This window comes from Crinia signifera, chromosome 12, assembly GCF_055691185.1.
Source record: "Crinia signifera chromosome 12, ASM5569118v1, whole genome shotgun sequence".
Classification (NCBI taxonomy): Eukaryota; Metazoa; Chordata; class Amphibia; order Anura; family Myobatrachidae; genus Crinia; species Crinia signifera.
In genome coordinates, this window is record NC_139228.1 from 22,591,740 (window position 1) to 22,618,967 (window position 27,228).

Below are 27,228 nucleotides of genomic sequence, written 5' to 3' on the forward strand. Positions count from 1 at the left end.
AGGCTGTGGAAAGGACCTCCTGCATGTAATATTATTTGTGGCTTTTGTTATGCCTTTTGGTGTCTACGTTGCTTCTCTGTGTACCCCATCAAATCACTTTCTAAGCAAGATGGCCCAAAACATCTGGCCCATACACATTGGGCAACTTTGAACCGAAAGGCGCTCAAAACAGCAAGTATGAGCGGCTTTCAGTTCAAAGCCGCCCAGTATGTATGCCCCGGTGATGAACCACTGCTGCGCGCTCCCGCATCATTGCCGGGAAAGCCGCTCCTCTGCTGGTATCACCAGCAGATGAGCAGCTTTGAGGACGGCTTTGCATAGCGCTGCGCTATGCAAACCCATCTGCCCCCTCCGCTGTCAGAGCCGGGCAGGGGGAAAGCCGCTCAGTGTGTATGCCCCGGCTCAGTGTGTATGCACTGAGCGGCTTTCCCCCCAGCGATGAAAACGATCATCGCTGTCCTAACACGCTGGGCAAAATCACCCAGTGTGTATGGACCTTTACTGTTTATTTTAATTCAGAGTTATTCTCAGCAACCAATCAGTGGTTGCTGAGTACAATGCTCTACAACAACGCCCCCGCCCACCTCCAATTACTGGTGCCATAAAAGCCTAGATCAAAGGTTCCCAATGGTCCAGGTAATAGGTATATCAATGCTTGGCCACAGGTGTCTTCAATCAGTCAATTTGATTTAACCATCTGTGCTAAACTACGTATAAACTTAAAAACAGGACCATTGGAATGCATTGAGGACCGCGTTCGGAAACCTCTGACAATGATCAATACAGCCTATCCTTAATATCAGGTCAGAGAAAGAACCCACTCCATTGCTTTACTTATTAATTACTGCTAGACTCGGTATAATAATGTCATTCGGATGGTAGAATATAAACTACAATCCGTCACTGTGAAAATAAAATGAATCTTGATTTCACAACTGATCCATGCAATCAGCTTGCCATTCTAAATACCGGAATACATTTAATGAGTCGATTGGTGATTACAGTAGGTCGGTTTATTGATTATTATTTATAAACTAATATTTCATTTATGGACATCTATTAAAAGGATCATATAAACACTGCAATATCGCCACGGAAACTATCCTCCTGTTATGGGCCAGAGAAAATAGGATCATACCCAAATGTACTTTGCCCTTAAAAATATACTTCTCAGGTCAAGTAACAAAATAAAGTTATACACAGACAATGGTGAAGGTCAATGGGGACAATATCAGTGCTTAAGGTAACCACTGACCCTCTGTTCCAGAATCTCTGTACCTCATTGCAGTGGTGGAACCTGTGGGAGGTAGGAACAGATAGGGACTGGGGGTGGTGTGGAAAGTTTGTGGGCTAAAACCTGCCACAGCTCAAAGTGAAAGTTAAAACTGTCACAGCTCAAAGTGAAAGTACATTGCAGAAGCCGTCATTTTGACGAGTATAGCTTAATAGAGCAATATTATGTATAAATTAAATGGACAATATTAATTTAATGTTAGTGTCATATAGGTATTTATGAAGGGGACAATGGTAAAGCGCCACAGAATTTGTGCTATATAAGAAACTGTAAATAAATCGGATCCGATACGTAATCCGGTGGTCGGGATCCCAGCAGTCGGAATCCCGACAACCGAATTCCCGACATGGGGGGGACGTGGATCGCTACGCTCGGCACGCTATTTTATTCTCCCTCTATGGGTGTCGTGGACACCCACGGAGGGAGAAATTGTCGGGATTTCGGCGGTCGGGATTCCAGTGTCGGGATTCTGAACGCCGGGATCCCGACCGCCGGCAAATTGACCGCATCCCAATAAATCAATAAGGGGGACAACATTTATTATTTTCTGATGTGGACAAAGTTATGAAGCAATACAACAATAAATGTTGCCCCTTTAATACATATATTGTTTTAAATAAACATTCTTTACCACTTTTGTATTATATTCTGGTTTTTACTTTAGTGGTTATTCAAAAACACTTCTTGAATAATCTAGCGGTTTTTATCCTATAATGATGCAAAAATCGGTATGGCAGGATAGAACAGGTTTGGCCTTTGGCACAAAATAAGCTCCCCTTTAATAAATGTACCCTTCCGCTAAACTTGGGCACGCTCTGTGATCTTTGCGCATCTGCCTGTGCAGAGAGTATATCACAGTTCAGGAAGACCACATTCCCTCCGGCCCCTCAATGAGAGTGGGCACAAGGATTCCCCTACCTCTCAACTAATTGGGTCAGTCTAGGAAAATGTAGAATTTCCTGTACTTTGCATGGCAAAGGGGAGGGGGATGAGGTGGGGGGCTTAACCCCTTTATATGCCCACTGCCGTGTTCCCATGCAGGAAAAGAACACAGTAGTACAAACTAAACTATATTATATATATATATTTATAGTTTACATGAAAAAATCATCCCTACACCTATAAGTTTTACATTTCCTTCTAGAACAGTGAACAGTAGCGCTCACCTCCAGTTCTCAAGTACAGGTCATGTTTTCTGAATGTCTTCAAGCATATACAGATGAGTTCATCTACAATATTGTGCTGCATAATAGTTGTCCCACCTGTTGGGGTACGTGAGAAGGATATGGCTAATAGGGTCGACTCAATTAAGGTTGACATACACTGGGTCGACACCTGGTCGGCGTGGTTAAGGTGAACAGGGTCAGTAGGTCAACACAAGCATTAGGTCGACAATGGGAAGGTCAATGGTCAAAAGGTCAAACATTTTTGTGTGTGTTTTTTTTACCTGAATGTCGACATAGTCGACATGGACACCATCTAAGTGTACCACGTCCCCTTGCAATGGCTCGGTGCGCTCGCCATGCTATTCTATTCTCCCTGAAATACCGCCTGTCGACACAAGTGTGCTGACCTTTGACTGTTAATTGTGTCATGTGCTGTGTTTTAAGGTGCATACACACTGGCCGAGATATCGGTTGTTCGATTGAACGGCCTATATATAGCTAGACCATCAGCCAGTGTGTACCAGCAATATAACATTCACCGATATATCGCGTCGGCTGTGCAACACAGCTGACGCGATATATCTGAAGATATATCGGTGCATCGTTCTGTGTGTACAGGCGATCCGCCGCCGACCCTTAAAGCCGATGCTAGAGCTGCCGGTGATTGACAGCTCAATGGGCGGGTGCATGCAGATGCGCCGCCCAGTTGTGATGTCAGTCCCGACGGATCAGGCAGCGCATATGGAGAACACGCTGCTCGAGCCATCTGCAGATATATCTACCAGTGTGTACACAGCATTAGTTTATCAGTTACTGCTAGGTTCATTTCTGTGTACCCTGTATTGTTCTAATGTGTGTCAAACATACGGAGCTGCCAACCTTATAAATACATAATAATACTACAACACCAGCCAATCAGCTTCTGCCTTTTTTTACAGTCTGCGCTTGAAAATGCGCTGATTGGCTGGTACTTTATCTTTCATAATTGCATTCTCACTTTTGCTACTCCATTTAAAACATTTTGCTAATTGACAATTGGTACTTGTGTATTATCACGGCGCCCAAGATTTCCATCGTAGGGCATCGTATTGGTCGCATTGCATCGCATGCGATGTGATGCGATTTGACCCGATTTTTAATTGTACAGGCACCCTGATGGGTGATTACTATGTTAAATGCACCCCCATTGTTAACGCCACCCCCACTATCAACGCCAACCCGAAGCGTGGCGAGCGGCGGCGGTATGCGTCCTCCGACCCTTTCATACCCCCACTATCCACGTCGGCGTGGAGTTGATATTAGATAGTGTGCCGAGCACAGCGAGACACCGAGAACAAGGGGACCTGGATGACTTCACATGTATTCCACACTATCTAAAATCAACTCCACGCCGACGTGGATAGTGGGGGTATGAAAGGGTCGGATAACACATACCGCCGCCCCATGCTGCGCTCGCCACGCTTCGGGTTGGCGTTGATAGTGGGGGTGGCGTTAACATTGGGGGTGCATTTAACATAGTAATCACCCATCAAGGTGCTTGTACAATTAAAAATTGCGTCGCATACCATTTTAATGGCATGCAATGCGATATTTTATTGTACAGTGCGGGCCTTTGGACCCGAAAATCGGGTCCCATCGCATCCCTTAATTAGTGGTATGCGATGCGATGGGCACCGTGATAATACACAAGTACCTGACAATTTAATTAAACGTACACAGTATATACCAAATTACATCTCGGGCATTTAATGAAATGATGCTGTATTCGCATTGCTGAAGAGCCTGGCTGCAGCACAGGACATCAGTGCCTTATACGTGTGAGATGAGTGTGAACTCACCATGCTAGTGAACCAGTCTGGCCCACACCCTTCATTTACATCTGACAGCCTGCTGGCTGCAATCTGTGTGGACATTAGGACCCTGAGGAGGATGAACTCTCTCTCTGCAGGACTGAGCTAAAACAAACAGCTGAGTGAGAGGAGAGAGAAGGGAGGGAGAGAGAGAGAAAGAGAGAGGGAGGCAGGCAGGCAGAGAGATACAGGAGACTGAAGCCTGGGAAGAGACAGCAGGAGAGGAGGAGGAGGAGGAGGAAGAAGAGAGCGCAGGCAGCAGCCTGTGAGATCATGTAGTGCTGCTATAGCAGCCTCTCTCACCTCCTCCATTCCTGCTCACCAGTGCATCTTGTCAGCAGGATGAGGCGGATCAGGGCTAATGCCATCGCCATCCTGACTGTAGCCTGGATCCTGGGGACCTTCTACTACCTATGGCAGGACAACAAGCCCCATCCTGCAACCTCCAGCAGATCACCAGGCAGGACCCGAGCAGCCCTGAGACAGGAGGTGCACCGAGAGGACAGGACCAGTCCCCAGGCTGTGAGTATATACCAGCAGCAAGGCTGCACCTTATCATGTATACACTCAGAGGGGGAGGGGGCTTCAACACCGGTCCCCTGTCACTATAGTCTCCCACCAAGGATCCCTTTATAGCAACATTCCCAGATGGAGTAGCCGGTAGCAGAGATGTGCGATTCCACCATTTATCATGAATTCAGCTCATGTTGTGGAGCCCTCTTCTCCAAATATATATATATATATATATATATATATATATATATATATATATATATATATATATATATATATATATATACACTCCTCCCCATAAAAAAAACCTTCCCTATTTAATTCAGGTTCCCCAAGATTGACTATTCCTTAAATGCTCTGTTGCAATTAACCCTCTCTTAATCTATTATTACGCTGTAGAATTCGGATAATAATTGCCTGCTTTCTCATTAAAGCAATTAGTCCTCACGATGAATGTTCAGCTAAATTGTGTTCCAGACTCCGGAAAACTGAAAGTAAATAATACATTTCATCCGGCTGATTGCCCAAGAGTGCAACTTCATGTGCTACAGTGGGTTACCAATTACTGCAATAATCTGCGGCTGTAATACCCTTGGACTCTTAGACTTCCACGATAATTAGTATATAGAGACTTTGTGTTCATTTATTAGAACATAAAGGACCTAAAACAGTCATATGATTTCATATCCTAGATTATTTTATTTTAATGACCCTTAAAATTGTATTTTAACAGAGCGTCATCCTATATAATATGGGGGGGGGGGGGGGTTTCAAATGTTTTGCGTGCTGACGTCCACTAGATGGCAGATGACGGAGCAATTCAAGTGTTGAACAGCTGCCTGGCGCTGCCCTGCAACTAGTTGGCTGGCTGTGAAGTCAGGTCATTTATGGGAGCCAATGACAATCAGCCATTTGCTCCCGAATGTCAGAAAACTTTCGTTCACTCAATTGGTTTAAATCAGATTTAACCAACTTGTTTGAATGACGGTTTTTGTCCATCTTCTATGGTTTGGGAGCAAATTGGCAATTGTCATTTGCTCCCATATAGTTTCAGATTTTTCATTCCAACCACCCAACTTGTTGGATGTAAGTTGTTCTAGTGCAGGGCTGGCCAAACCGGTCCTCGCGGTCTACCAACAGTCCATGATTTCCAGGCCACCTGTGGATCTGTAGAATGTGTCGGTTAAGAATGAATGAAGCACATGTTTGAAAATGTGACAGTTAGTAATGACTGCTCCTGTGCCCCGGCTAGGTGGTCTGGGAAATGTGACAGTTAGTAATGACTGCACCTGTGCACCAGCTAGGTGGTCTGGGAAATGTGAAAGTTAGTAATGACTGCACCTGTGCACCAGCTAGGTGGACTGGGAAATGTGACAGTTAGTAACGTCTGCACCTGCGCACCAGCTAGGTGGTCTGGGAAATGTGACAGTTAGTAATGTCTGCACCTGCGCACCAGCTAGGTGGTCTGGGAAATGTGACAGTTAGTAATGACTGCACCTGTGCACCAGCTAGGTGGTTTGGGAAATGTGACAGTTCGTAATGTCTGCACCTGCGCACCAGCTAGGTGGTCTGGGAAATGTGACAGTTAGTAATGTATGCACCAGCTAGGTGGTCTGGGAAATGTGACAGTAATAACTGCACCTGTGCACCAGCTATATGGTCTGGAACATGTGACCTGTCGGTAGATCTTGAGAACTGGTTTCGCCAGCCCTGTTCTAGTGTATTGTCAGATAAAGCATGTATACAGTATCAGTTGATCCGAGAAAGTTCCCATCTATTGTAATAATGTAGAGTATATGAATAATATCTTCTTACACTACTAGGGCATCACATCTAATAACTGGTCTATCAATATTATGCATCCCGCCTCTTGTCATTTGATTATATTTGTGAGAACCTTAATGGTTTATATGTCCGGCTTCTGATGCGCAGAGTTTCTAGGAATGTAAATACTATTTTGTTTCTTATCACTCCCATCACGTATTTAATCAAAGATGTATGCTCAGTGGTTAGTCATGCCTGAAAAGGAAAATCTCCTGTTACCAGTACTTGGGGATTGTATCCTATACCTAGTCACACAGGTTCAGCGTATGCAGCTGGGTCGCCGTACTGTAGTGTGGGGGTGGATGGTTTTTAATCTCTGTGTGTACATGCTGATATGATGTGTTCTCGTATCCATGGCAACCAACATTGGTGAATTGTGCCCAGCTTAATAGTGATTTTACTTTGTACTTGGATTTCATAAAATCGAGTTTGCATTCTGGAGCTGAGAGACACTCGGGAAGCTAAATCAATCCGCTTAGACTGTACAATCCAAGTTTTTCATGGCTCGGGCCTCTTATATGTTGTAAATACATAATCAAAGATCAGATCTTACAGGGGAAGATTGCTCCTACTGTCAACCTGATCTTGTAGCTAATTACATTGACCTGCTTTTTACTGTTTAGCGTGGATCTAGTGACCATGTGGAAAATGTGCCATAATTGCACTGGTTTTTAAAAAATGTTATTTAATTTGATAATGATGGCAAAAACTTGACATGTCAGTGGTCGACACGTGAATGTCGACAAGAGTTTTTCACGTTTTCTTCGTCTCCGGTTTGTGGACATTTTCAAACCATGTGGACTGGAAAAAAAAATTGGGGACCATGTCGACAGGCGTCGATGTTGATACAATGACGTGAAAAACTCATGTCAACCTAGACACCGTCGATGACTTGATCACACAAGGATACTAATTCTCAGACCACATTCTTTACCATGCAAATGTACATAATATATGTATTTCACTTGTTTCACTGCAATCCGATCATGCATGCTATGTAGTAATTAGAATACATTGTCCAAGCCTTCCCCATATGATGTGTGAATGGCCTCCTACTGTTTCCTGTACCATGTGTCTGGCTATGTTATCTTGAATGAACTGATTGTCAAAACTTCTGTGTGACCTAAGATTCAACTCTGTGCTGTGACGCAATACAATCACATATAAGTTCGTGTTCATTTTAGCACCCGGCATCTTCCAAAGCCCATGCAGTTCCTCTTCCTTGCCTGGGTTGTCACTCTCTGCTGTGGCTCTACTAGCACAGGTCTGGTCTGCATATCAATGCTGAAATACAGACCACATTGTGCTAGAAGCATCGCAGCCAAGGGCGACACCCCGGGCAGGTAAGAGGAACTGCACAGGTTTTGAAAGATGCAGGGTGCTAGAATGACCACTATAAGGGAAAGGGGGGGTTTGAATGTAATAGCAGGAGAGATTCAGAAAGTGAGAGATTTGGTAAGAAAGCTCCAAATTTTTTTAAAGCGGCAATCATTTATACTGCCAAATAACAAGGCTTTTGCAGTGTAAATGATTGCTGCTTTCAAAAAAAAAAAAAACAAGAAAAGAAAAACAGGTCATTTCTAACCAAATCTCTCATTTTCTGAATCTCTCATGCTATTCAATTTCCCCCCACATGTCAGATGACCAGAGTATTGTGCATCTGGTTCTTCCAGCTGTCCTGTGTAGACACATTAAATATTAAAGACCAAGGCATGAACAGTCCAAATAAACAGACTAATCGCTGTAATGGGCCTGATGCACCAATCTTGACAGTTATAAACTACCAGCCATTCTGCTCCTAACTGCCATGGCACAGGAGGATAAATGTGAGTTAGGGGCATGGAGTTTTTATAACTTTTTAAAGCTTAGTGCATCCAATAAGAGAAGAGGCGGAGTCATAATGAACACGCACATCACACATAATTGTGCCCATACACTAGCAGAATATGACCCTTTACTCACACGATTTCGACTCATTGCCCCCATTAAGTAGAGTGGAAAGTGTCTTATCGTATGTGATTTACCTCTGATCTGATGCGTGGTCCTGTGCGCAGCGGATCTGGCGATAGTCTTGCCACAAAGATTTGTTGGGGAGGCAGTACACTTGGGACAGAAAAACAGAGAAAAACTCATGTCAACCTTTTATTGTAGACATTCCCATTATCCACCTAATGCTTGTGTCGACCTTTCAAATCTGTCGACCTACAGGTATTTCACCTGTCTACCTAAGATCTGTTGACCCAATGCTTGTCTACCTAAATTCTCCATTAATTTAGTAAGATCGCGGCCATCTTTGTGGTTGGCCTGGTAACCAGTATTGAAGCGAGTCCTCTGCAGTGATTTACGGTAATTACTAGAATGTCTCAAAAGAATATCTGTTTCCATTAGCGTGTTCTCTATTGTACTAAAACGCTTCATTTGATGAAATATAAAGTTTTCTGTCATATTTAGAACAGTGACAGCGTATTGCCTGGGGGCTTTCCTATTGACAGTCTTATGAAAGGCTTCATCATGTGACCAAATGCTTAATTTGATAAGCACACAATAAGTAATATTATGTTATACGCCGCGTGGCCTCCAAATCCGATTACTTATTACGTTATCGGCAGATTTTGTTTATCTCTGTCCCCCACCTCCTCCGTAACTGGTGCCTGTAGTGCTACCGTGGCCTACTCGCTAGGCATGGAGGATACTGACCATACTAAGATTATTTGCTATGGTCTACATTTTTAGAAGCTTTGGTCAATTTTCCCCCTAGAAACATGTTTTTATAATCAGGTTCTTAGAGGGAACCCTATGATGCCTTATTGACATACTGTTCTCCCATTGGGACTTTACATGCAGTCCAACTCCTCCCTCCCCATTGCAAGGAGCCGGGCAGTGGGGAGAGAGGACAGGCCACCGCAGCACAGCCTCTCTCCCCAGCTCGGTAAACATTGCTCTCTCTCTCTCTCTCTCTCTCTCTCTGTCTCTGTCTCTCTCTCTCTCTCTCTCTGTCTGTGTCTCTCTCTCTCTCTCTCTCTCTCTCTCTCTCTCTCTCTCTCTCTCTCTCTCTCTCTCTCTCTCTCTCTCTCTCTCTCTCTCTCTCTCTCTCTCTCTCTCTCTCTCTCTCTCATTTATTTTCTTTACGGGGGCACTCCTGGAGTCCCTGCCCCTGTCCTGTAGCCAAGCCCCCTCCATTTAACCTCCAAAAACCCCATGTCGACCTAATGAACTGTTGACTCAACCCCATGTCCACCTTTAGGTGTGTTGACCTTGATGCATGTCGACCCTATGACCCATACTCACTGCCTCTCCCAACTGCCGCCCCACCTGCTGGACACTGTGATCCGCTGGTGGGTCAACATTCCATTAGCAGGGCACTGTAATCTGGACAGTTGGGAGATGTTCACGATCATTGTTTTGTAACACAAACTGCGTCACCTATTTGGGATAGCTACATTCCTAGAATCATATTCTTCCATTTCTACATGGTTGCCTCCTGCCCCTTTCACACTGCTTTCAGACCGCACTCTAGACCCAGGTTATTGCCGTGTCCTAGCGGCCCCAACACGGTCTAGGTGCAGTCTGAAAGAGCCACCACGGGTCGAGCAACACGGGAGTTCAACCTTGGTAATGACCAGGGTTGAACACGGCTGTTACCCGTGTCAAGTGCAGTGTGAACAGGTGCCTGGGTCGAGCGACCTGGGTCCCGTGCACAGTATGGAAGAGGCAGCACTGTCAGCTCCAAGTGCTGCCTCCTCCCAAGCCCCGGCTGACGCGCCGCCACTCAGCTCCGCCTCGTGTGCCATCACCGACACGGCAATAAGCCGGGTCAGTGTCGGAGCTTTCACACGGCATATGCGGTCTGAAAACAGTATTCAACACCAATAACCCGGGTTATTGCCGGGTCCACCCAGGGCAAAGTGCAGTGTGAAATCACCAAACTGTATAACCGGGTTATGACAAGGTTTAAAGTTAAACCCAGGTTGCCCTGCGTATAATGGACAACCGGCGTTCAGGCTGAAAGGGTCAGACCCGGGATTCCCGACCCAGCTTCAGCGATGTGAAAACGGTGTCAGTTTCTGTATAGAGGGGAAATACTGAGAGCATCCTGCAGAACATCGCAGCGTTTTGCCTTTCTTTCCCAGTCTACTAGCAGATGTTTCTGCAGTACAGATCTGGGCTATTCCCGTGGTAGAATGTTCTCATTGTTCTGGATATTTTCCCATTCTCTTCATACAATCCATTGGAACAAGAGAAAAAGTCGGAATAATAACTTTCCTAGGAGGTAACATCTGTAAGACTGTAAATTGTTTTAACGCTGCATCTTTTATTTTACATAAAGAAATGGTGAAGGCTTCATATATATGTTAATGTGACCGTACCCATCACTACGGTACTACCTGCGCATACATAGAGGGGATGAGCTAGCTTGAGATATTGACTAACAGCTCTTCAAAAATGTTTAAATTTAAAAACCATTTTATGAGACATCAGGGAATATATGTTGATCAGGCTTTAGGATATATACGCCAATCACAGCCGCACACATCAAGGATTCCGGAGATTTAACATGAAGGCACCCCAGCAAGGATCTCCAATATCTGACCGCAAAGCAGTTCTGTGCTGTTATGCAGTTATATTTACTAAGCTCTGGAATTTGAAGTATTCCGAAGCTTGTTCTTGGTAGCTATCCCCATCTGAGATGGCGTTTGCCAACAGAGGATGCAATCGGCAGTGCTTTATATTTCAGCAGGAACTCCCTTCCTGAACCTTTGACTGATGGCCACAATAATGGCCGCTGAAAGCTTGGCACCACTGGAGATGCCGACGCAAGAATCCTGACAGCCGGCATCCCGATCCAGGGTCTGGTAGGACTAGGCCTGTTGGGTGGTTAGGTTTAGTTATCTATATGGCTGATATGTTTGTGAATGGTCCGAAGATGTAGCAGTGGGTCACAGAAGCCATCACAGGGCTCTTGTGTGCAAATGTACCATCTATACAAAGTTCTCTTCTGGAGTAATGATATACTCAGTGGTGTATTTATCATGGACCCACACCGTGCACATTGCACACAGTTTTTATAATTACCTCTCCGGAGTCCTACGACGAAGACAGTAGCAGATGCACCATAGAGTCTGAGCCCTAAGGTGCTCCAACTCTACCACTATGTGCACTACATTGGCGCTGCAGTGGCCGGCAGAGAGGAGGAGGCCCGAATGGAGAAGTCTGCAAATGGCCTCCTCCTCTCTAAAAGCACCTCGGGATATACTCCTATTAGGATAATTGGAAGTCCTTCACAAGCTACTTATCCACATGATAATATGTTTATTAGACCAAATGATAGATCTCTCCTGGCACTTCCATTACAAGAGTTCCAGTTCCGTGTTTCAGTAAACAATTGTTCGCTCCACCTCCACCAATTCGGTGAATCTGGGTCGCCCATTATACACAAGGCGACCTGGGTTAATCGCTTTGGTGTTTTCACACTGCACCTGACCCGGGTCAACTCGGCAATAGCCCCGGTTTGTGTGAACAGGAGTTATCAATCATGCGCAAACACAGCAGCCAGGTTGGTCTTATAACCTGTGAAGGTTCCATCTTCCTCCACCAAAAACAAGTTTCCATAAAAAACAATTGGTAATGAAAAATAAAATGGTGGAGCGCTAGACAATGGATCAATCTTGTTATTGGGTAAAAAACATTGGTATTATTTATTACTATAATAGATAATTGATAGGTATAAAAGCATACAAAGTATTATTAAGCTTGTAGTAAACAGTTGAATATAAATGTAAAAAATGGGATATATAATTAGTGGTGAGGAGTCCCGTTTGTGTTTGTTGGAGGAAAGTCCTGTATTGATTTAGTCCCTGGGTTATCCAAAGGTGGAATATTTAGGGATCCATAAACCTCGCTGGATTTGTAGAATACCGCTGGAGGATAATGCTGGTCCCTGATTATATGGGGGGTGTTCTCAATGATGTTGCGATACTTCGAATCCTCAGTAGGCAGGTGGTGGTATCCCAATTGTAGTAGATGTTTGCACAATTGGGAGCCCAGGGGTATAGGACTTGAAAATGCTCTCCAAAACGGGGGGGTCCAATCAGCCAAAAATGTCCCAACTATAACAGTAAAATCAGCAGGTGCTCCCTGACATGTTTCCCCGTCTAAACGACAGCTTTCTCAAAAGGGGCGGCAATTACCAGCAGGTGTGCAACTGACACTAAGGGCAGTTCAAATGCGTATGGTTTCCAATATATACTATGGCAAAAAGAACTTCTCCACGTTCCCCGGTTCAATCCACTGCTGTTCTGGTCCTGTATCCTGTGTGCTAGCAACGCATTTCCACCTCTTAGCACTGAGGTCTTTTTCAAAGAAAAAAGCAGCAGATCGTGATATATGTGGGCAGTAATTTACATAATATATCTATTTATAGTAGTGTACCTGCAGACCATTTGATCAGCGCCACAAGCAGCACAGAGTACACTACGGCACAGTTTTTTCTGATCAAGTTAACAGCTTTGCGAAACGCGTAGAGTGTCGCTTCTGTAATTGAAGTGTTGGGACAGATCTGATCTGATAAAGAACTTACCATGTGAATAAATTACTTGTGAAGGACTTGAATTTATTCTATTTTGTTACTTAAAAAAGAGAACTTTGAATTGATTTCACCCAAGATAATATTTTATTGAGCGTTTTTAACCCTTTCAAGACCAACTTCTAGTCAGGCTCAACAGCCCTAGCACTAGTAGCAAATCCAATGGTGGGCCACTTTAAAATAAGAACAATAACATTGTCCAACATTCAATATAGACCATACAATTATTTTAAACATTTAAACCAGCTGCAAATATAGACAGATATTATAAAGACAGATATAACATAACTAATAAAAAAAATCTCTAAATAACTAAGACATGTTCCCGCTGGCGGAGAGGGACTCCATTAGACTGGGAGGCGCGAGCGTTTAACACACAAGTGCATTCCAGTCGTCACTCGGTGTCTGGGGGCGGAACCCTGCCCATCTCCGCTTCAGGGGTGTTTCGGGGAGGCAATGGGGACCGGGGAGTCGGACGGCAGCGGATGGCGGCGCCTGGTGGCTGGCGGGGGATGGGTGATTTTAATATCAAAGACCTGATCCACTAAGCGTTGTGTTTGATGGTACACTGGTACAGAGAATACAGTCTGCGTGTGCTTTTAAAATTCTGTTGCAGGCAGATTTTCCCATCCAGCTTTTTTTTCACTTTGATTAGCAAACTATCGCTCCGCTGAGCATGAAGCACTTGAACTGATTAAACCGTAGTATTGCAGATGCTAAGTACATTTTAAATGAATCTATGTTGGAGTTTTTACTTTACCTACACAGGGAGGTGCAGCGATTGGCTGCGCAAGATAAGATAAAAGGAATTATTTCAGCACAGTCAGTGTGTGTTAGCATTTGTAAAAATCGCATGAACGGATTTACTGAGATGTAATGAAACTATACACATCTGTTTTACAGTAAAGGATCTATACACTTGGGGCTATGTGTATCCTTTTAAGTTGAAGGATAGTCAAATGTTACAATGTTGTGTTTCAATAGCCAAATGTTGTTATGTTTATAGAGTCAGAGGACATATTTGGTGGACAAATGTGTTCGGATTTCTGTTTCCATGGCAACTTTAACCGCATTAATGTTCAGTATCAGAGTGGTCTTGACACTAATTAACATTTACTGATTCAATGGTGAATGAATATGATCTTTGCCCACTTGTTCAGAACATGTATAATTTTTTACTGATATATTTTATTTATATACTTCATTTAGTCTTCATGCGCTGTAAGGTATAAATTCAGTGTTCTTTCTAGAACCCTGCCTGTTCACTTCCTCATCCCTACCTGGTGTTTTGCCGTCTGCTGTGGTGATTGTAGCACGGCTGGTCTCCATATCAGTGCAGAAATACAGACCACACTGTGCCAGAACCCCACAGAATGGAGCGACACCCCAGGCAGGGAAGAATAATTACACGGGTTTTGGAAGGTGATTGGCTGTTTTGGCTGTTTGTTTATGTTTTTAATAACTTTTTGAACTTGATATATCTGGTCCGTCTCCCCCCCCCCCCATTACATTACATACTTCCCGGGGTATGGTGCGGTGTGAACGGGTAACTCGGGTCAAGTGACCCGGGTCCCATTCAAAGTATGGACAAGCCAGCGCTGTCAGCTCCAAGCGCTGCCTCCTCCCCCATCCCTCCACTACGCTCTGTCGCACTGCCCTGCAATAAGCTGTGTCAAACGGGAAGCTTGCAGGCTGCAAATGCCGGGTTGCTCCCGGAATGGACCCATGCCCTAATCGCGGGAGTGACTCCGGCATTTGCGGTATAAATAATTTAGGACCTACAGGTGTAACTGTGGCTATAGTAAGCAATGGTGCCACCTATACATTAGAACCCTTTCCAACTGTCCCTAGGGATTACGAATTAATGGTGATTTGGGCGGACTATCCCCATGAGGGCTTTGTCCCAATTCAGTCCCCCACTGTTTCATGCCTTTCGGCGTTAAAGAGTATGTATGCGTACATGAGGTAGAAAATATGCACTGTAAGCTTCCGTAGGGCAGGGAATGCTGTGACTGCAGAAATATGTGGGTATTATATAATTAACTCAATAAAAATCTCTAATTATATTGTACTACAAACTTTGATCTTTGCTCAAGCATCGAACTTGTAGGGAAAGAGGATAAAATCCATTGTGACCAGTAAATTTATACTACTTCACACTGAGGATTACCAAGAAGATTCTAGAAGAGAGTAAATTAATTCAACAATGATAAAATTGTGAGAAATTCTGATACAGCGCCACCTGCTGCTCTTAAAGAATAGCTTTTAAAGTAATACTTATCCTGTAGCTGTTGTTATACTTCAACACATTTAGGAGCTGATTCAGATCTGCTCGGTGAGCAGCAAATACGGCCCTGTTTTTGATAGGAGGGGGTCTGCGCATGTAGTGCACACAACCTCCCTTTACATGTCAATGATTGGGACAATGGCCTAAATCTAATTCACCTCTGGGTACTTCAAAAATTTGATAACCTCTCGATCACTGTTTACTGACTTTGCTGTTTAAAAGACTTAAATTCAGTTCCTACCTGGCAAAAATAAACTTGAGTGAACATCCTATCCAATACTCTACTGCATTCTCTTCACTGCTCGTCTTGATCTGTGATGGGACTTCTCATTTCTTCTACGACCAAAGGGTTGCCAAGGACTGGCTCATGCAGCATCCAGGAATTCCTCGCTGACCCCATTTCCGTTACGCTCCTTTATGTTTTTATATTCCTTATCAAAGTGCCTTTTGATTTATCTGTTATGTACTCCATGTGCAGAGCTCCAGTAGTTAAAGGGAGAGGCCTGCTAATTATAGCTTCGGATCTCTTAAGCCCTCTAGTCTCACTTTGTACTCGTTTTTATTAGTACTTTTCTTTCTTTGATTGGTGAAACGGCTTATTGCAGCTTGTTCTGGTGGCTCCTATGCTGATCAGATTGTATTGCTGTATCTGCTTTGGCGGCATTTGCGTTTTGCTAGGCAGACTAGTGTCATTTGGGGGAGTTATTTGCTGATGCAGGTATAACTAGGCTGAGGTTAGAGTGGGGGACTCTGGAGGGGTAGATGTTTCTGTTTATGCATTTGTTTAGATTTTTAGATGAAATGACGGATGTGAGGTCCATTATTTGTTTACTATGTGATAACTTTGAAGTACGTAGGTGTATATCCTGGTTGTCCCATCTAATGTGGATAGTATATTCATTGGGCAGTACAAATGGTGTAATGGTTAGCATTACCGCCTCACAGCACTGAGGTCATGGGTTCAATTCCCACCATGGCCCTAACTGTGCAGATTTTGTATATTCTCCCCGTACTTGCGTGGGTTTCCTCCCACAATCCAAAAAATATATTGGCAGGCTCATTGGCTCCCAACAAATTAACCCTAGAATGTCTGTATATTCGTGTACACGTGGTAGGGACTGGGGCAGGGACTCATATGAATGTTGAAATATTCTCTGTACAGCACTGCGGAATATGTGTGCGCTATATAAGAAACTGATAATAAATCTCTTATCTCAAACTTCTATGACCCTTAAACCCTGGCTTATGTATTGTAGACCTGAATGGCACCTTTGGGTATTATTTGTTCTTCTTATGCAACAGAACGAGGTTTCTGTTTGTATTGGCTTCATGTAGAGTGTTGACCATCGTTGACCCGCTCTCGCGGTTTCAATGAATTGGTCTTCTTCTCACTCTTTAGGCTACGGAACTATTGCTCTACAGTTACCCTGGCTTATTCCCTTTGAGTCAAGGTTTCTTAATGTTTCATGCCATTGTCATGTGCCTGCCTTGCTACGAGCATGTTTTGGCGTTGTCTTCTCTACAGGTTAAATAATTCTAGAAATTACGCCATTTAACAAGGAACAGCTTCAGAAGACGAAGATCAAAGGCTTGACCCTAGAGCCCAATCTCAATCTAGTCCTCAACCCCATTCAAATCCTGTGGAATGGCATGGATAGGGCTGTGCACAATTACATGGACCTTTGTCTGTTGTTGTAGGGAAGTGCCGGATAGTATTGCAGAGTCCAGGTGTGCGACCTTCCATAGGGGTACATTTTCTAACGCTTCTAAAACCTGAAAAGCGGTGACGTTGCCCATAGCAACCAGATTCTGCTTATCATTTCTCTATTGCATCATATAAAATGATAGACCGAATCTGATTGGTTGCTAAGGGCAACATCACAATTTTTTTTTATAAGCATTAGTAAATTTTCCCTGGTAACGTCTTATTCAAAAGATTCATTGCTATAGTGGGTATGGGTCATTGGGTGGACCCACCAAAGGTTGACATGCATTAGGTCAACCAAAGAAGGTTGACACCTCAAATAGGTTGACATGCTTAAGCTCGACACAAGCATTAGGTTGGCAGTCAAAATGTCGACATGGGATTTTTTTCACTTTTTTTTGGTCCTGAATGTCGACATGGACACTGTATCGGTGCACCTCGTGGGCTTGCCATGCTTTGGGCATGCTATTCTATTCTCCCTCCACGCCTTCGTGGATGGTAGGGCATAAGATACTGCCTGTCGGCATATGTCGGCTCAATAAAAAAAAAAAGGTGAACCTAGACACCGTCGAACTAATTCGTGGGTCAACCTTCCAACCATGTCAACCTTAAGCAGGTTGACCTATTTCAGGTGTCAACCGAAGCCATGTGAACCTTCAGTGGTCGACCGTATACTGCTGTAATACAAGCCAAAATTGATTTTATGGCTTTTATATTGTTTTTTAATGAAGGTTTGTCTTGAAACTTCAACACGGCTGTGTAGACTGTTTATATCCTCTGTACATACTATTTCTTATGCGCTGCCAAGACAGAAAATAGCGTGTTTCCACTGGCGAATGGACTGCAATGTGTAATGCTAATGTGCCACAGGCTTTACAGTGCCGGGGTTGATAGACCGTTATCTGGATTCATTTAAGCAATTACACACCCATCAGTTGTGGATTTATAAGTGCCGCATGTGTGCGGTGAGAACAATGCTGTACTGACGCGTCCCCACACGCCTCCCCTCAGTTTAAAGGCTGGAAAGTACAGTATATAAATACTTCCCACCCCTATTAAGTGATTATAATCATCTGTTCTCAAGCAACCGCAGCAAATAAATCCAAGTACATCTGCTGCAGGCATTGGCGGAAGGTTGTGGGATTGTGGTGGTAGATGGACCAGTGTCCTCCAGGGATGCTCCGGTAGAGAGTCAGGTCTGCTCACAGACACAGACCTGTACAGCAGCTCCGCAAATCTGCATGGCGACTGTTGCCAACTCTGCTTTAGAGAATTACATGGTAGCAGAAAGATCATGTCATTAAAACGAGCTTCCTAATGCTGCCAACGTTCCTTATGATGTTTCAGGAGCTCATGGGCCTTTAATACAGCTTACATATTTCCAAGGAACAATACCAATAATAATCTAAAGAGCAAGCTGAATATTAGCTAGGATTACCATACTGTCTCTTTAAACCAGGACAGTAATGAATTACACAGGTTCTGTGGCTGGCTGCCTTAAAGCCGGCGTTTTACCTGGTTTTCTTCAACCACGGAACCTGTGTTATCCATGAGTGTCCTGGTTTAAAGGGACAGTATGGTAAGCCTAATATTAGTCAGGCATGTTATAAAATATTCGGGAGATAATGGCTTTAGGACTGATGTGCCCCCGTGTACAGCTGGGTAGACACTGGGGCGCGGTATCCCTTTGTGGTCAGAGGAACAAATCACCGCAGTCTCTAGAGTTGTGGCCCCCGTGTAGCCGGGCCATCTGAATGACATTGCTAGTGACCATGGGGACCCACATATTGGACATACACACAGCGATACGCCATTCCGGATGTGGATCACACAGTTGACCGTTATCCGTTTGACCAATGTACAACAGCCAAAAGGTCGACTTGGGAAAAAGTTTGACATACTGTAGGTCAACGTGGAAAAAATGTTGACCCAAGCAATATGTTGGCACAGAAATGATTGACAGGGAAAAGTTGATATGAGTGTTTCAAGTTTGTTGTTGTTGTTGTCTATGTCAACATCTGTTAATGTGGATCTCCAATTATGGGGTAATTCATCACGGCTCGGACAAGGCCAATTCGTCCCCATTCCGATGGTGGTGGTGGTGGGGGGGGGATGCGCGTGCGTGTATTTGCACATGAGGGAACGCATCAATTTAGACTGACTTTTATTTCCCGAGGGCGAGAGAAATCATTCGATAGTCGGCAATGGTCCCTTTCGTCCGCATGCGATGGGATGTGTTCGGGAGTGGGGGCGGCATTAGGCGATTACCCGCTGCTTGGTGATTGGTCCAAAATCACCCCCTTAGTGTCTCCCCTGAGCCCATTCTGCTATCGTATAGCAGAATGGGCGCTCACTCAGTTAAAACGAGTAACATTCCTTTTTACATGGCAGATCCCCTTGTGATTAGCTCCCACCCCGGCCTGGGGCATGTAACAGGAAGGGGGCCACACGATTCTTCTGTGGGGGGATAAAAGCTACGTTTGTGTTAGTTTCCACAAGTCATCGGCTAGGTATGAATAATGCTCTATCTCGGCAATGTGAGCCTTTCATTTACAGCAGTGTCAGGACCTTCTTAAAACAATATTTATGTTCGAACACCCTTTGTGGGCTAAAAATGTCCACTCCTAGGTGTTCTAGCTCCCGGAGTGATCCGTACAATGTTCTCCCTGCTCCCCTGCAAGAAAGGAAACCCTACAAATGATGCATTAAGAAATGTAACTTGAGCTGTGGTTCATGTAGGCTGCATAGAGGATGTATTGGCCAGGAAAGGGGTAGGAGTAAAGAACTGGGCTTTAATTCAATTTGGTTACACCGTCAGCACAATGTACTACACATGCCTGCTTTGGTAAGCAACATCACACAGTAATAATGTATGAACCGTTATGTGTACGTAGATTTAACGTCATCAGTCTTTCTTCACATGTACTAAGGGTGCACGGAATACAGTTTATTTTCAGTTGGTTTTTAAAATAATATGGTCATTCCTTGGTGTGGATCATAGAGTCGATGGTCAATAGGCATGTAGTACATGTACATACATACATACATTTCCAACACCTGACACCTAAACGTAATAGGTATCCTCATGTACTATGCCCATTGTAATAATGTACAGATGGAGCAGTTCTCATTTGAGCTGTTCCTGGCAATTTAATCGCCGCCAGCCGCCGCCCTCCGACAGAAGGGGGTGTGCACGAGATGCGCCCCATCCTGACGGAGGCTGTAGCAGCCATCTGCCCCACCTGCACTCGCACTCTGCCCGTTTCCCTGAAGCGGAGACAGGCAGGGAAGCCGCTTCCCGCCGCCTTGCTGACATGGACAGAGAGATGGTGCAATGAAAATCATGACTGGGACATAGCTATACCAGGATATACTTTATTTAGGAAGGACAGAATGGGAGAAATTGGAGGAGGGGTTGCAATATATGTGAAAAAAAAATAAAGACTACCTTAATACAAAGTATTGAAGAAAAAACGGAGGCCCTTTGGGTGACCATAGAAACAGGGGAGAAGGCAATTCTTCGTATAGGGGTGATCTACAGACCACCAGGTCAGGAAGAGGAACTAGACGACAAGAGCCTATTGCAGGACATCAATAAAATGGCATTAAAAGGAGAGGTGATAAGCATGGGAGACTTTAATCTACCTGATGTAAACTGGGAGCTGCCTGTTGCAAGTTCCACCAGAAGTAGGGACATGCTGAATTCCTTTCAAGGAGCATCCCTCCAGCAATTGGTGAGGGAGCCCACTCGTTAGGACGCAATATTAGACTTAATACTTACAAATGGTGACAGAATATCTGACATAAATGTTGGTGAAAATCTGGGATCCAGTGACCATCAAGCAGTATGGTTCAAAATAAAGACAGATACTGACTCATCGGACACAAAAACAAAGGTGTTCGATTTTAGGAAGGCTGATTTTGTAGAGATGGGAAACTCTGTAAGGGATTCTTTGGCAGAGTGGAAGAACTTGGAAGGAGTGCAGGATAAGTGGGGAAAAATTAAAAAGTGCAATTCTAAAAGCAACAGAACTTTGTGTCAAAAGAGTTAGGAAAAACACAAGAAAAAGAAAGCCATTGTGGTTTGCAAAAGAAGTAGCAAGTATTGTGAAAGCAAAAAAGTTGGCCTTTAAGAAATTTAAGCAGACGCAGAAGAATGAGGACAAAGAGGTGTATCTTGTTAGACAGAAGGAGGCTAAGAAGGTAATCAGATGTGCAAAAGCACAAGCTGAAGAGAAAATGGCCCAGTCAGTGGGTAAGGGGGGAAAACTTTTTTTAGGTATATAAGTGAAAGGAGAAAAACAAAAAGTGGAATAATTAGACTGAAGACAGACAGTGGAAGTTTTCTTGAGGGGGACAATGTAATAGCAGATAATATTAATAATTATTTCTGCTCAGTATTCACTGCTGAAAGAGAGGGGAAGGGGCCACAGTTAAGTTGCAAGTATAGTCAGAAAACTGAGGGAAAGACAAGTACATTTACAGAGGAGAAAGTCCTCACAGAACTCTCAAAACTGAAAGTGGATAAATCAATGGGGCCAGATGGGATACATACAAGGATACTAAAAGAGCTTAAAGGGGAGCTGGTAAAACCAATAACAGAATTCTACAACCAGTCACTAGCTACTGGAGTAATCCCAGAGGACTGGAAAACAGCGAATGTAGTCCCACTGCACAAAAGTGGAAGCAAGGAAGAGGTAAGCAACTATCGATCAGTGAGCCTTACATCAGTAGTAGGGAAATTGATGGAAACACTCTTAAAACAAAGAGTTGTAGAATATCTCAAAACGAGCAATTTACAGGATCCAAAACAGCATGGGTTTACTGGGGGAAGATCATGTCAAACAAATCTTATTGACTTTTTTGACTGGGTGACTAAAGTAATAGATCAAGGTGGGGCTGTAGATGTAGCTTATCTAGACTTTAGTAAAGCTTTTGACACTGTCCCACATCGCAGACTGTTAAATAAACTTGAAAGCTTGGGATTGGATTCTAAGATAGTTGAATGGATAAGAGCGTGGTTGCAGGACAGAAAACAGAGAGTTGTAGTAAACGGAGTACAGTCAAAAGGAGGGAAAGGTTACAAGTGGAGTACCCCAGGGATCTGTACTTGGACCGGTGCTTTTTAATATCTTTATTGGTGATATTGCAAATGGAATTGAGGGTAAAATGTGCCTTTTTGCAGATGGCACAAAGGTATCCAACAGGGTAGACACACCAGGAGGGGTAAAACAAATGATTGAGGATCTAGGTAGATTCGAGAAATGGTCAAGAGAATGGCAACTACAGTGTAATGCCAAAAAATGCAAAATCATGCACTTGGGTCTCAGAAATCCAAAGACTCAATATAGTATAAATGGCACTATAATGGAAACTACTGAGGAAAAGAGGGATCTAGGTGTCACTATTTCAGGGGACTTAAAAGCAGGTAGGCAATGTAACAAAGCAATGAAGAAGGCAAGTCCGATGCTTGGTTGCATAGGGAGAGGTATTAGCAGTAGAAAGAAAGAAGTAATAATGCCACTGTATAGGTCATTGGTACGACCTCACCTAGAGTATTGTGTTTAGTTCTGGAGGCCATATCTCCAGAAGGATATAAATACATTAGAGACTGTACAAAGAAGAGCAACTAAAATGGTGCATGGCCTACATCACAAAACGTACCAGGAAAGACTAAAAGATCTTAATATGTATAATTTAGAGCAGAGAAGGGAAAGGGGGAACATGATAGAAACTTTCAAATATATCAAGGGTTTTAACAAGGTACAGGTGGGAGACATTCTTCACAGGAAGAGGAGCAACAGAACACGAGGACATGCACTGAAACTAGAGGGAGGAAGATTCAGGGGAAATGCGAGGAAGAATTACTTCACAGAAAGAGTAGTAGATAAGTGGAATAGCCTACCATCAGAGGTGGTAGACGCAAATACAGTAGTACAATTTAAACATGCTTGGGATAAGCATATTGATATCCTTACAAAAAAATAAGGATCAAATATGGTTTGAGGTAACATGTTTAAAAAAAGGGGCAGACTAGATGGGCCAAGTGGTTCTTATCTGCCGTCAAATTCTATGTTTCTATGCGAGCGAGTGAGACGCTTGCGCATCCCTGTCCGATGGAGCTGACGGCTGCTCCATCTGTACTATAAAGGGCTGCTTGAAAGCGGTATATACGCTGGGTTCCGGGTGACTCGCCAACAGTCAGGATCCTAACGGTCAGTATACCGACCCTGAAATCTCGACTGTTCAACTGCCCTACAGTCAGGATCCCAACCAATAGGGGTCTAATGACCTCCATATAGGGAGAATAGAAGCCCCCCCCTCCCGTTGGAGCACCAGCGCCCGGGATTCCAATGCCGCTATACTGACTGTCGGACTGTCATACCACAACCGTATCCACTACTGCAGTGTGTAAAGCTGCAGGCAGGAGCTAGTCCAAATAGCTGTCAATATTCAAAATTCTTTCACGTTTATTTGTTTTCAACCGACAATCTGGATTGTGGGCACAGAGCTCATTGCAGATTTACACACAATATAATGGAAGATAAATCCTGTTCCAACTTCTAGCCACGAGCCCGACATTAACATCATTATTTTTGCCAGAAACTGACCAGCACCAGCGACTCTTGTGACCAATTATCCAAAAAGTAATCGCATTCCTTGTTGCAACCTCTACAACATCCAGGATTTTAGCTTGGGAATTATTCTGCTCTGAACCATCCAAGGATCCGCTAACAGCAAGCCCTGTGTCAGAATGCTGAATGAGCTGAGGGCCAGAGAGCAGATCAGTTACTCCGCCTCACCTGGTTTTCCAAGGATTGCCTCATTAACCCCATCTGTGCGGAATACTACACACGCCATCCGACCTTTCACAGAGACCCATTCCTGTGCATGTACACACATAGGGTATAGGTCATGGGTCGTCAAACTACGGCCCTCCAGATGTTGTGAAACTACAAATCCCAGCATGCTTTGCCACAGTTTTAACACTCACTTACAGCAAAACTGTGGCAAGGCATGCTGGGATTTGTAGTTTCACAACATCTGGAGGGCCGCAATTTGAGGACCCATGGTATAAGTCATTAGATCTACCCTATTAAGGTCCACATACATTGGGACGACAGGCCTTAGGTCGACACCTGAAATAGGTCGATATGACTAAGGCCGTAAGGTCGACACAAGCATTAGGTCAACAATGGGACGGTTAATATTCCAAAAGGTCGAAATGAATTTTTCAATGTTTTTGTATTTTATAGCATACATGTGCCGACGGGCAGTATTTCATTCCCTACCATCCACTGCAGCATGGTGGGAGAATAAATTGGTGCCTGAAGCATGGTGACTGCAGCGAGCCATGCTGGGGGACATGATACACTTAGACGGTGTCCGTGTTGACTTTGTCGACAAATGGGACAAAAAAAAAGTGAAAAACTCACATCGACTTTCCCATTGTCGACCTAATGCTTGTGTCGACCTTCTGACCATGTTGACCTATTTCAGGTGTTGGCCTGATGACCTTTAGTGATCGACCCAATGCACGTCGACCTAAATTGGGTCAACGCAATGTCCATATCCCATGCAAACAGTAGGCCTGATCTGTGTCATAAGTAAACCTAAAATCGGTGTAAGAAAAGGGTCTCCGGATAACAGCTGACTAGGTCGTCATTGACAAAATGTTGACACAAGCAAAATGTCAACATGACGCATGAAATTATTGTTGTGTTCATTTTTTTTAGGGACTTTTTTCATGCTTTATGTCCACATGGACTTCAGTTGGGAACGGCAAAGTGAAACAAGCCATGTGAGGGTACACACTACAGTAATTGTTGGGCCATGTTGACATCGATATAAAAAAAATGTGAAAAACACGTGTGGACCTTTTTGTGTGTCTACCTTTTTACTGTCAATCTTTTTCCCATGTTGACCTTGTGCCTGTGTCCCGTCTGTGGTCAACCTATTGACTGTTGACCCTTTGACCCCCACCCCCAGCAAAGAAACCAGATCATTGTTGTGACGTTGTTACCCTTAGTGCTGAGCATCCACCTTTGGCTGGGTACACAGTATAGGCGGGCAAGCTAGCTCTTATGGCCAGTTGTTCTGGCCATACCTGGTCTGTAATATACACAAACATTTCAGTCTGTCTATTTGCAAAAGTTCTTTCATGCATTTACAATCAGAAAGATAAAGGTATACTCTCATCCAGTGGCAGATTTTACCGATTGCCCCGTCCCCAGGTAAAATCTGCCACCCTGCTCAGCGTTAGCGAAGCCAGGTGCAGTTTATAAGACTGCACTGGCTTCACTGTGACTGGCAGTGACTTCCTATTGGAAGTCCTACCTGCCAGTCACTTGTAATAAGGCAGTCCCAATGAGAGGTGTTCCCTCCCTCCGGGACTGCCAGTCTGGCTTGCGATAACCAGATAGCTGACTCCATGTAGGATACCACTCCCTGCCTTATGTAGGGTACACACCAGAACGATCATGATTGTGAGCAGATCGTAAGACGATCGTACGATGGTCGCACGATCTGTATGGAGCACACAATCTGTACCCAGCAGAAGGGATCTTTGACAAATCCTGACTGGAGCAGGTAGGATCTCCAAAATGACCAAACGACCAGCGGGGACGCGCATCGGATCGGAATTGGATTGAAAACATGCCCAATTTACATACAATCGGTCAAGATTGTATCGAAATTGGGGAATTGATGCCACATTGTTCTGGTGTGTACCCCTAACCAGCTTATATGGGCTTTTTGGGAATTGCGCATGGATTTGGGAGTGGATAGCGAACATGGGGCGGGTTTTCTTTCTGTCTCGCCGGTAGCGGTCTACTTGCAGTCATCTGCAACTTTGCCGATCAGCGATCCGGTGTCAACCGGGTCCTATATCTGGATATTCCTCAAAGTTTTGCAACACCCTGAAATGCAAATTGATATTCTCACCCCTCCACGTTACTCTCATCAGCATTCAACAATGCAGTCTTCAAGTTAAAACCTTTATGCGCCTTAATGAAAACCTGTGTAGAAAACAAGTGGCGTGCCGCTAGGGATTACACCCATTACCTGAAGACAGAAAACCATCAGGTACGTAATTGATTTACCGAAGCCTTCACTGAGGTTTTACAATGCATTCAGTCCTCTTCTAGACACATATTAAAGGCTGGCTGCATTGTGATATCCCTGGCGGTTCATTCTCTGTATCAGTGGGTCAAAGTGCGATTGGCTCCGGATCAGGTGGATTTCAGGGACGTGCACTTCTTTGTACTACAAATACAGGGGGAAAAAAAAAAATCCAAATTATATAATAATTAAAATATATATATTTACACACAATTGAATTGGTGAGTATAGTAAAGGTAATTTATTTATTAACAGTTTCTTATATAGCACAGCAGATTCCGTTGCGCTTAGCAATTACAATATGGCGTGCGGAACCGGCGATAGAATCACTTGGCTAATGCTACAGACATTTCATAGTTAATGTGTGCGGACTTGCTCTGCACAGCTGCAAGTCCAAAATGCCGCACACAGGAACATCTGCTTAGAAGGATAAGGGCTGAAACCCACAGTGATTTAACTGAGAAACTATTTGGCCAGAAGAGGAATGAGAGATGTGTTTTAATTAAACCATTTGTGAAATGTCATCAGAACTTTTTTTTAACATTTGTGCTTTTTGCAATTTTATTAAAACGACATCCAAAAAAAGATCTGAAGAACATTTCATTTCATAGTGTCCTGTACATGTAGAGAAGCAGGACACAGAGACATTGTGCTGGACTTTTGCTGTTCTTTGTACTAATGTGTGTATTATTGCTTCATTTCACAGAATAAAAATACTACGGCTGTTCCTTAAATACTGTGATTTTGCTAATTATTCTCAAACGTCGATTTTCAGCCTCTCCCTTGGAAAACCAATATGGTTTTTTGTATCCTATCTGTGCTGATGTCACCCAGTTCAGTGACAAACGCAGGATTTTCAGAAGGGGGTTTCCAGAGGGGTGAAGCA

The 27,228-nt window shown here is 43.9% G+C and overlaps 1 protein-coding gene across 1 annotated transcript in view; it reads left to right on the forward strand.

Moving 5' to 3' along the window:
- Positions 1–4,364: 4,364 nt before the first annotated feature.
- GALNT16 (polypeptide N-acetylgalactosaminyltransferase 16) overlaps positions 4,365–27,228 on the forward strand; it is an 82,367-nt gene continuing 59,503 nt past the window's right edge. The window contains exon 1 of the mRNA XM_083167767.1: positions 4,365–4,832. Coding sequence (XP_083023893.1) covers positions 4,653–4,832 — 180 coding nt within the window. The 5' untranslated portion in view covers positions 4,365–4,652. The remainder of the gene's footprint in view (positions 4,833–27,228) is intronic.